Source organism: Nicotiana attenuata, chromosome 10 (genome assembly GCF_001879085.1).
Source record: "Nicotiana attenuata strain UT chromosome 10, NIATTr2, whole genome shotgun sequence".
NCBI classification, from domain to species: domain Eukaryota; kingdom Viridiplantae; phylum Streptophyta; class Magnoliopsida; order Solanales; family Solanaceae; genus Nicotiana; species Nicotiana attenuata.
The window spans coordinates 37,746,259-37,757,905 of NC_031998.1; the positions used below are offsets into that span (position 1 = coordinate 37,746,259).

At 43.6% G+C, this 11,647-nt stretch overlaps 1 protein-coding gene across 1 annotated transcript; it reads right to left on the minus strand.

The window, feature by feature from the left end:
• LOC109233722 lies at positions 9,119 to 9,652 on the minus strand. The gene is made up of 2 exons (XM_019399588.1): positions 9,209 to 9,652; positions 9,119 to 9,154 (listed from the first exon to the last, which is right to left on the minus strand). Exons 1-2 carry the CDS (start codon positions 9,650 to 9,652, stop codon positions 9,119 to 9,121), a joined length of 480 nt encoding a protein of 159 aa, XP_019255133.1.

An 11,647-nucleotide genomic window follows, 5' to 3' on the forward strand; every position in this document is an offset into this window, starting at 1 on the left:
TGAAATGGCGAAAGTTGGAAATTTGGAAGTTTGACCGAGAGTGGACTTTGTGGATACCGGACTTAGATTGGGGTTTCGGGAGATGTAGTAGGTTCGTGGTGTCATTTGTGACTTGTGTGCAAAATTTGAGGTAAATCGGACGTGATTTGATAGGTTTCGGCATCGTTCGTAGAAGTTGGAATTCCTTAGTCTTCATTAGGCTTGAATTGGGGTGTGATTCGTATTTTTTATGTTGTTTGATGTGATTTGAGGACTCGACTAAGTTTGTATCGTGTTTCGGGACTTGTTGGTATTCTTGGTTGAGGTTCCTTGTTGACTTGGTGGCGTTTGGATGGTTAACAGATCAAATTTGGAGTTTGAAAGGTTGTTGTAACTGAAGTCATCTGGTGCAATCGCACCTGCGGAGATTTGGTTGCAGATGCAAGCTGTGATGCGCAGATGCGGCCAGGAGGGAGGAAGGTTGTGGTCGCAGGTGCGAAGGATTTTCCGCACTTGCGAGGTCGCATGTGCAAAGTGATGAGCGCAGAAGCGGAAAAGGAAAGAAGTGTTGGCTCCACAGAAGCGGCAGTGTGATCGCAGAAGCAAGTCCGCAGGTGCAGTATGTTTCTCCGCAGGAGCGAAGCCAATCACAGGATCGGATGCTTTGGTCGCACCTGCCAACCCGTAGGTGCGGTAAAGTTGTCACAGTTGCGGAAAGCCTTGGCAGTGTTTAAAGTCGAGGGTTTCCTAGATTTTCTTCATTTTTTACATTCCAAGCTCGGTCTTAGGCGATCTTTGAGAGGATTTTCGAGGGGTTTCTTGAGGTAAGTGACTTGTGGTTAAATTTATTAAATAATTATGTTTCCCTATTGATTTTCCCACCTAGATATTTTGAGGTGTAATTTTTGGGGTTTAAGGCTAGGGATTTGGAGAGTTAAATTGCGGATTTGGGTGTCTATTTGGTGTTGGATTTTGATAAATTAGGTTTGGTTGGACTCGTGGTTGAATGTGCTTCCGGATTTTGTGACTTTTGTTGGATTCCAAGACGTGGGCCCGGGGGCCAACTTTGAGTTGATTTTTCGACTATTGATTGAGAACTTAGTAATTTCTTATGGAATTGATTCCTTTAGCTTGTGTTGATTGTATTGAACTGTTTGTGGCTAGATTCGAGGCATTCGGAGGCCGTTTCGCGAGGCAAGGGATTGTCGAATAGGGATTTGCACGATTTGAGGTAAGTAGCACTTCTAAACATGGCTCTGTAGGTATGAGACCCCGAATTTCCTGTTATGTGGTTGGTGTTGAGGTGACACATGTGCTAGGTGACGGGCATGTAGGCGTGCACCGTAATAATTGTGACTTGGTCGATTCCATGGAACTGAATAGTTGTTAAATCTTGCCGTTACCCATATTTTCACCATGTGTTAGAGCTATTAACCTGTCAGTCATGTTATAAATCCTGCTTAGGCTTTGTGTTGGTACTATTGGGCCGCAGTGGTCATTCTTTGCTGTTGAATTAATTGCATAATCTGTCAATTTGTACTCAGTCACAGTTATTACTTGCATATTATGTCTTAGTCTCTGATGTCTTTACTTGTTATATCATATCATCGTTTTGGGCTGAGTATCATGATTCTGGTGAGCCCGAGAGACTGCATAGGTTATTGACTAAGTGAGGCCAAGGGCCTATGGTAAGTGGTATTTATGGGATCGGGCTGCACGCGGCAGTAGGTTTGTTTATTCATGCCAGGATTTGGCTTATTATAGCGCTTGGGCTGGATCGCCCCCTCCGGAGTCTGCAAATCCACAGTGGGCACAATAATAGAAATAGGGCTGTGCATTATTTGGGTCGAACCAAAAATCTGAACCGATCCATGTTATTTGGATCGGTTTAGATCGGATTTCGGATTACAAATTCAAATATTTTGGATATCCGATCGGATAGAGTTTGGCTTAATTTAAATCCGAATTATAAGGCCTAGATATAAAAGTGAGGGTGCCATCAGATAGGGTTTCATTTGTCTTATTTCTCTCACATCGGCCTCGAACACTCCAAATCTCTTAGAGCTTTTAGACCTGCCTCCGTCACTCCAAATCTCCAATATCGCCGCTTCATCTTTGCTCTCTAGAACCAGAAGTATGGTTTGTTGGTTTTGTTTTGATTTTTCATTCTCTCCATCCTTTCCATTTTAGATTATTGATTGATTCTTTCCTATCTATGGTTGATTTTTATTTTAGATGTATCTAGGTTTTTGGTTTTTTATTCTCTCCCTCCTTTCCATTTTAGAACTTAAATTTTTCAAAGATGCTATTTGATTAAAAATATACTGCTACTCATCTAATTTTCTGAAAGCTTAAATATTAAGTTCTTGCATGAATTTTTGTCTGATGTTAGCTCGTGCACTTAAGCACTTTTGTGGGTATAGCTGGGTAAATCTTTAAAGATCAGTTGTTAGATCCCCTCTTTATAGAGTATGTTGTTGGTTATCCTACACCGATCACTAAGAGATGAACTCATGGAATAAGCATCATAATATATAAGGCTTACAATCCGAACCATAATCCGAAATATTTATCCGATCCAAATATCAAAATCCAATTCGAACCGAATTTAATTTGGTTCGGATTCGGATTGTAATTTATCAAATTCGAAATCCGATTGGATAGTCCAAAATGTGCCAAATCCGATCCAATCTGATCCATGAACAGGCCTAGCTAGCAATTACTTACATTTGGCTAGATCTGCGCTGGTTTATTTGCATTCGGGCTGGTTTATTTCCATTCGGGCTGGATCTGCACTGTTATGTGTTAAGTTTTGTTGTAAAGTCTAAAATCATGTCTAAATTCTTGTTGAAAGCATGTCTAAATTCTTGTACCTTCACTTGTAGACTATGAATTTCTAAGATATCACTGTCATATTTTCTGTAATTTCCGCACTGTTAAATGTTGAAAGTGGACTGTGATAATCGAACTCGTCACTACTTGAGTCCAAAAGTTAGATTTGTTACTTATTGAGTTGGTTTTACTCACACTACACCCTGCACCTCGTGTGCAATTCCATGTGCTTTCAGTCACGCCGGTTGCTGATTTGCGGAGTCCAGACTTTTCGGAGATTATCGAGGTAGCTGCTTGACGTCCGCAGACCTTGACCCTCCTCCTTTATCTTCCAATTATATTTCAGTTTTACTTTTCTAGACAGCGTACCACACTATGTCTTTATGTAGATGCTCATGTACTCACTGACACCCGGTTTTGGGAGAGATTCTGTGTTGAGTTATGATTTTTTAATTAAACTGTTTAGTATCTTTCAAAGATTTAAAATGTTAGAAATGTCTGAGTAATCGGCTTGCCTAGTACTATAACAGGTGCCATCACGACGTGTTGGTTTTGGGTCATGACAAGACACCCTCCTATACTAAGTCCATGCTTGAAGAGGCCCAAGTGGGCAAACAGAAGTGATGCGAGGTGGCGCAGGGTCCAGACGACGCCCTCAACTCGTTCTTCGATGGCATGGATATGGCCGCATTAGAGAACTTTTTCGGGCTTGGTCACATGCAGGTCTCGAAGAAGGATGTACCATCGGGAGCGGACGGGCCGAGTTCGATCCCAAAACTAGTGAAGCAATTCCCTGCTCCGAGCATGGACCCCGATCGCAAACGAAAGGGTTTTCTTACAATCTCGGAGGATGCCCGGGTCCTGTCTGCTCTGGTGGACGTACCCAGCTACCTCCGAAGCTTGGTGATCAAGGTGAACTATGCAAAGATGAATGAGGTGGGCACGTCGAGCCTCTTCAACGAGACGCAACAGGCGCTGAACCGGGTAAGGTGTCAGCCCCTTAGTACCCCTTTATGAATCTCATTTTGGTTTTTGATGTCCTCTATTAACTTCCTTATTTTCCAGGCTTCAGTGCTTCATCATAAAAACTTCCTCCGGTACCGCTTAGAGATTAACCAGCTTAGTTCCATCTTAAAGAGAAGTCCGGAAGAAGGAATATACAGGGACCTTAGTGAGCAGTAGGACGAGGCCCTCAAAGACCTCCCGATTCTCCAAGCTAATCTGGAAAAAGCTCAGAAGGTGGCCTCGGCCCTAAAGCGGGAACATGCCAGCCTGGTTGAGAAGGTAAAGATTTTTTAGGCTAAAAACGAGCAGCTAATCGTGGTGACTAACAACACAACTTCGCAAGTTCAAGAGAAGATAGAACGAATTGACCAGTTTCGGGCTAAGTTAGATGAGGTCAAGGCCACAATCGAAGTATGGAAGGGCAAGATGGACCTACTGGCTTCGGAGAAGGAAGCTGCTAAGGCGGAGCTGGCATCTGTCGAGAACCAACTTCGGGTGGCGAAGGGCAAAGTCGAAAAGTGTTCTCGACTATATGATGACCTCCATGCATAGCTGAGTTCGGCTGTCGCGGAACGGGATGCTTTCGAACAAGAATATGTTCTGCTGAGGTCTAAATTAGATGCAACCTCTGTTGATGCTGAGGAAATGGTAGCCTAGTACAAGGCTGATGTGGTGGTACTGAGACTCGCTTAAAGATGAAGACTAAGTGCATGAAGCAGCTATCCCGAAGAGAGACCCTTGAAGAGATCCATGCCCGAGGTTTTGTTCTATCGGCTGAGATTGAAGAAGCTAGGAGGCTCGAGGCCGAGGCAAAGGAGCTCTACGAGCCTGAGGATCCCGACGACTTTGAGGGTTCCGAGGGCTCCGATGGTTCTGCCGATGAGTCAGGCCGCGATGAAGACCAGGAGTAGATGCCTTAGTACTTTTCCAGTTTTTCCTTATGTAAATTTGTCTTGTTTATTTTGAGGTCATTCCATCGTGCCTTTGTAAATACATTTTGGAGTATATAAATTTTTCCCTTTCTGGCAATACCATGTCTTTATTTTTCTAGCAGCTTTTTGAAATTCTATTAGCATATTTTTTTAATGTCTTAGCATAAAATCATATGTAGTTATGGAGTATCTATTTTTCAGGGGTTCGAACGGATCACGACTCCGATGCGATTTTGGTTTACTTGTGGTTTCGACCTCGGTGAGACCAAAGGTTTTTAAGATGCTTAAGGGGTTTTAGATGGTATTTTTACCGAGGGTAACCTTTTAGTAGGTTTCAAATTTTTGTAAGGGCCTTACTTTATGGTCACAGACTTCGAACGTCTCCAAGCTGTTTCTAGGGCAGCCGAAGCCTTTTATATTTGGGCACTGCCTAATGAGTTTGGTGCCTCCAAGCTTTGGCAACCCAGATCATCTAAATTTTCATCGAGCGACAGTCCCTGAGTAGGGATAGCCCGTGGAATTTAGGATCCATGATCAGAGAAGCAAAATGCGCAGCAACAAAGTGTAAGGGAAATAGAAATTTCTTTCATTGCTTAGTATGCAAGGTACATGATCGAAAGCGCATAAAAACTTGTGTCATGGCTAAAGAAATGTTTCTTTCATTACTACCAAATACCGCTTTAAGTATGTCACATTCCAGTTATTTGGTAGTTGTATGCCATTTCCTGCTTCAAGTTTATATGAGCCTTTGTCGGTTATTCCGACAACTCGGTATAATCCTTCCCAATTCGGGCCCAGTGTCCCTTCGTTTGGGTTCCTGGTGTAGTGTTACTTTTCTCAACACCAAGTCCCCGACTTGAAAGTATCAGAGGTTGGCCCTTCGATTGTAATAACTTGTATTCTCTGCTTCTGGGCGGCCAAATGGACCATGGCAGCCTCCCGCCTTTCATCCAATAGTTCCAGGCTTGTGCTTCCCTGTTTGTCTCTTCGATCGCATACTGGAACCTGAGGCTTGGTTCTCCACCTCTACTAGCATTAAGGCTTCGGCTCAGTAGACCAAATAAAATGGGGTAGCCCTGGTGCTCAATTTCGAAGTCGTACGGTATGCCCATAGGACTACAGGCAGGATCTCCTTCCATTTTCCTATCGAACGGGTCAACCTTTTTTTTTCAAGTTTTGAAGTATAGTCTTGTTCAATAACTCTGCCTGGCCATTCCCACTATAATGATAAGGTGTCGATAGTATCTTCTTAATCTTGTGGTCTTCTAATAACTTACTCACCTTACTCTCGACGAATTATTTTTCGTTGTCACAAATAATCTCGGTCGGTATCCCAAATTGACATATTATGTGGTCCAAGATGAATTCAATGCCTTCTTTTTCTTGGACCTTTTCGAATGCCTAGGCCTCAAGCCATTTGAAAAAATAATCGGTCATGAATAGTATGAATTGTGATTTACCGGGTGCCCATGGTAGGGGACCGACGATGTCCATTCCCCACTTTATAAATGGCCATGGGGACACGAACGAGTGGAGAATTCCTCCCGGTTGATGGATCATCGGGGGGTGTCTTTGGCACTCATCGCATTTCCGTACGAAGTCCTTTGTATCCTTCTCCAATTTGGTCCAATAGTAGCCGACCCTAATTAGTTTCCGAACCAAGGATTCTACCCCCGAATGGTTCCCCCAAATGCCTTTGTGAACTCTTCTCATGGCGTATTCAGTCTCTCCAGGTCCTAAGAAGTTGGCTAGTGAGCCAAAGAAGGTCCTCCTGAACAAAGCCCCTTCGATCAAGCTAAATCTGGCAGCTTTGGTGTGCATGATTCTCGATTCTTAAGGATCCAAAGGTAGTTTCCTTGTCTTCAATTAGTCTATGTATTTGTTTCTCCAATCCCAAGTTAAACTCGTTGAGTTCACTTCAGCGTGGCCTTCTTCTATCACCGAGTTCATTAGCTGCACCACTGCTCTCGAATTGAATTCATTGGAATCGACCGACGACCCCAAGTTAGCCAGTGTATCGGCCGCCCTGTTTTGATCTCGGGGTACATGTTGCAGGGTCCATTCCCTGAATTGATGTAGGGTTACTTGTAATTTGTCCAAGTACCTTTGCATCCATTTTTCTTTTAGTTCGAACGTCTTATTAACTTGATTATCACGGGGAGGGAGTCACACTTAGCTTCGATCACCTCAGCCCCAAGGCTTTTAGCCAATTCTAGACCTACAATCATGTTCTCAGACTCAGCCTCATTGTTAGTAAATTTCACAATTGTAATAGATTGCCTAATTACATTTCTCGTAGGCGTTATTAATACGATATCGAGCCCGGACCCCTTCGCGTTCGAGGCACTATCCATAAAAAGGGCTCATATTCCCAAAGTGGTCCCCAAGGTTAATAATAAATTCCTTTCGACTTTGGGTATTAAGGCCGGCGTAAAGTCTGCCAAAATCTGAGATTTTATGACGGTTCGGGGTCGATACTCGATATCGTAACTGCTAATTTCCATGGCCCATTTGGCCAACTGGCCTGAGAGTTCAGGCTTGTGCATGATGTTCCTTAGCGGGTAAGAGGTCACGACACATATGGGGTGGCATTAAAAGTACGACTTTAGCTTCCTGGAGGAGCTTAGCAAAGCGAGAGCCAACTTTTCCAGGTAAGCATATCTTGGATCAGCCTCGCCTAGAGTTCTACTAACGTAGTAAAAAGGAAATTGTGTACTTTCTTCCGTACGGACTAAGACACCACTTACTGCCACCTTGAAAACCGCCAAGTAGAGGTATAGTTGTTCGTCTGCCTTTGGAGTGTGCAGCAGGGATGGACTCGATAGGTACCATTTGAGTTCTTCTGAAGCTTGCTGGCATTCCAGCATCCATGAAAAAATATTCTTCTTCTTTAATGGTGAGAAGAATCGATGTCTCTTGTCTGAGGATCTCGAGATGAACCGACCCAGGCCGGCTCTACGCCCGGCCAATCTTTGAATGGCCTTGATGTAGTCCCACCATGGTGACATCTTTTATAGACTTTATTTTGTCGGGGTTGATCTTAATCCCTCAATTGGACACCATGAACCCGAGGAATTTTCCTGATCCGACCCTGAATGCGCATTTCTCCGGGTTCAGCTTCATATTGTATTTCTTTAGTAGGTTGAATGTCTCCTGCAAATATTTCAAGTGGTCCTCTGCTCATGAGGATTTAACCAACATATCGTCAATATAAACTTCCATAGATTTCCCTGTTTATTTTCAAACGTTCGGTTTACTAGGCGTTGATAGGTAGCACCGGCATTCTTTAACCCAAGCAGCATTACATTATAATAGTAGGTGCCGAATTTAGTTATGAAAGAAGTCTTTTCTTGGTCGTCTGGTCCGTCAGAATTTGGTTGTACCCGGAATAGACGTCGAAAAAACTGAGTATCCCGTGCCTGGCCGTCGCGTCAATTATTCGATCGATATTAGGCAAAGGAAAAGAATCCTTGGGGCATGCTTTGTTCATGTCATTGTAATCTACACACATTCTTAGCTTATTCCCTTTTTTAGGAACTACCACTACGTTAGCTAACCAGTTCGGGTATTTAACTTCCCGGATGGATCCTAGTTTAAGATGTTTGGATACCTCATTCTTGATGAATGCATGCTTGACTTCGGATTGTGGCCTCCTCTTCTGCTTGACTGGATGAAACTTCGGGTCCAAACTCAGCTTATGAGTTGTTACCTCCGGCGGGATCCCTGCGATGTCAAGATGAGACCAAGCGAAATAATCTACGTTATCTTTAAGAAAATTAATAAGCTTTTCCATGAGCTCGGGGGTTAACCCCATGCCCAGGTATACTTTTCGATCTGGTGGATGTTCGATTAATATTACTTGCTCCAACTCTTCAACCGTCGATTTGGTGGCGCCGGTGTCATCAGGAGCTATGAATGATATCGGGATAGTGTAATCGTCCTCCTCGTCTGCTCGTCATTCCTCCAGTTCAGTCGAGTCCTGTATCAATGATTGCTATTTAATTTCCTCCTTTTTGGTCGGCTCTGCATTCTTGATGTCGAAACCGCGGGCACCGGAATTACCTTATCGATTTCAAACATCTCCTTTGCATCCTACTGTTCTCTGTATACCATCTTGACTCCCCCCGGTATGGGGAATTTCATCGTCTGGTGCAAGGTCGAGGGTACCGCCCTCATGTTGTGAACCCATGGCCTTACGAACAGGGCATTGTACCTCATGTCCCCCTCGATCACGTAGAATTTTATTTCTTCAATTGTCCCGACGGTGTTCTCTAGAAAGGTTATTTCTCCTTTAGTAGTTTCACATGCCATGTTAAATTCGTTCAACACCCGCACCACTGGCACGATTTGGTCCTATAACCTTAATTACTCTACGACCCTCGATCTAATGATGTTGACCGAGCTACCTGGATCAATCAACACATGTTTAACTCGAGATTTATTATAACTACGGATATTACCAGCGCATCATTTTGAGGTTGCACGATGCCCTCGGCATCCTCATCACTGAACGAAATGGTTCCCTCCAGAAAATAATATTTGAATTTTTCCCTCGCGATGGATACTTTAGTGCGTTTAATTATTGGCCCTTTGGGGACATCTATTACTCCGATGATCATGTTGATTATGTGGTGAGGCTCCTCTTGGTCGACATGTTTGTTGGTATCCCTATTCCTAAAGTGATTTTTGGCTCGATCACTTAAGAATTCTGAAAGGTGCTTGTTGTTGAATAACCGGGCAACATCTTCTCTTAATTGTCGGCAGTCAACAGTCCTATGGCCATGGGTGTCGTGGTACTTGCACATCAAGTTAGGATCTCTCTGGGAAGGGTCGGACTGCAATGGTCGGGGCCACTTGGTCTTTTTAATGCGCCTTATAGCTGACACGATGCTGGCGGCGTCCATGTTGAAGTTGTATTTCGACAATCTAGATGCTTCCCTACTTCTAAGCGTCCTATCGAACCCATTTTTGCTCACAAGCCTCGGCCACCAGGCCCCCGATCGCTTCTCTACTCACGTCTTATGGGATGGCGCCCAGATCCATTTCCTCTCGGTTCGCATTGTATTGTTGATACCGGTCTCAGGTCGGTTTGGTTCTTGATCAATTGCTCTCTTAGAACTGTCATCAGGCCGGATATGTTAAACAGATCCGAAAAGGGCTCCGAGCTGATCGTCCTTATCCTTAATCTTTGATTGGTATCTACTATGGACGTCGGCCCAGGTTACCGCCGGTTACTCTTTCGAATTTGGTTTCAACTATTGTGAGGCCAAGGAACTTTGGGGGTTGAGCACCCAAGTGATGCCTGAACAGCCCAGTCATCTATGACCGATGGTAGATCCATCCGTACCAGCTGGAACCTTGACATAAACTCCCTAAGCATCTCATTATACCTTTGTTTGACCTTGAAAAGGTCTGACTTCCTGGTCTCGACCTTGATAGCCCCGTCATAGGTTTTAATGGAAGCATTTGCAAGCATAGAAAATGAGTTAATGAAATTTGGGGGTAAGTTGTGATACCATATCATCTCTTCCTTAGATAGAGTTTCTCCGAACTTCTTCAGTAACACCGACTCAATTTCATCATCCTCTAAATCATTTCCCTTGATCGTGCATGTGTAGGAAGTCATATGTTCATTTGGATTCGTGGTCCCGTTGTATTTGGGGATATCGGGCATACGAAACCTTTTTGGGATTGGTTTTGGTGGCGCGCTTGGAGGGAAAGGCTTCTGGATAAATTTTCAGTATCGGGGGTTCCCTTGGGATCTGATCAACCCTGGCATTGTATCTTTCCATATACCTTCTTTTCATTAGCCTTAATTTTCTTCTCACCTGACTCCACCCGCTTCGTTAATGCTTCAAGCATTTTCATTATCTCGGGATTGACCCCGGGCTCGGCTATACCCGGTCTCTCGGTGATTTGTTCGTTTCTTCGGGTGCTTTCCCAGGTTTGTACGGGCTAGACCCTACTGAGAGCATGGCTTTGATTCTACAGCTGCGCTATTGCCGCGTGTTGAGCCTGTAACATTTCAAAGATTAACCGCAAGCTTACTGCATCACCTTCGCATTCGGGCGCTTCTCAAGCTGTTGGTTGGGGTCCCCCGCGAACACTATTTTTGGAGTCAATTGGCAAATTGACATTGATGGCCACTTGTGAGCTAGCATCAACCGGATCCGTAACTGGGACACCGTTAGGATCAGCAGGAGGCACCTCGTTGCTAGGCACTAAATTATTGTTCTTGCCATGATGGCCAGACTCACCGTTAACGTTCAAGTGAGCAGACTGAGAGTTCGATATTTTTAGGCTGACCTAAAATTAAAATTTTAAAGAACAAGGGTAAAATAGTGTGTATTATGGAGATTTGTATCAAATCACCACTATTATCCTCAACCCCACCGGTGAGCGCCAAACTGTTTACCCTAAAATCGGATAACAATTAAATTTGTATGTGGTTTTAAGGATATGTGGATTGATTCAACACAAATACTCAAGAATATTGGATAAATGAGTTAAAGACAGAATAAACGATCAAACCAGTTGTAATGCTATGGCCTAGCCCGAACCTAGGTTGAATAGTGATTTTGACCTCGATTGGACCTTTGGTTTGAGCCTAGTCGTGAATAAAGAACAGAATAATTAAATAAGAACTTCTGCAGTAGCTAAAAGGAAGAAAATGAATTTGTATTGCTTTGATTTGTGTTTTACAATGTCCTTTATAAAAGAAAAACTTCTCCTTTATATAGGAGGAGAGTTTCATCCCTAGTATAAGTCTAAAAACGGTAAAAATCCTCCTTTCTCATTAATTACTTATCCGTAACCGACATCGAGCGAAATCCGCGCCGTGATAATTGGTTGGGTGCGAATATCACAACCCGCTATGCGTTGTGTATAACCATTTATCG

What these genes read in the sequence shown, in the direction of transcription:
- LOC109233722 (XM_019399588.1), bottom strand. Translation starts at nt 9,652, where the DNA reads ATGGACGCCGCCAGCATCGTGTCAGCTATAAGGCGCATTAAAAAGACC. An exon ending in AACCTCAAAATGATGCGCTG is followed by an intron (nt 9,155 to 9,208) that starts GTAATATCCGTA and finishes TGATTGATCCAG; the next exon opens with GTAGCTCGGTCAACATCATT.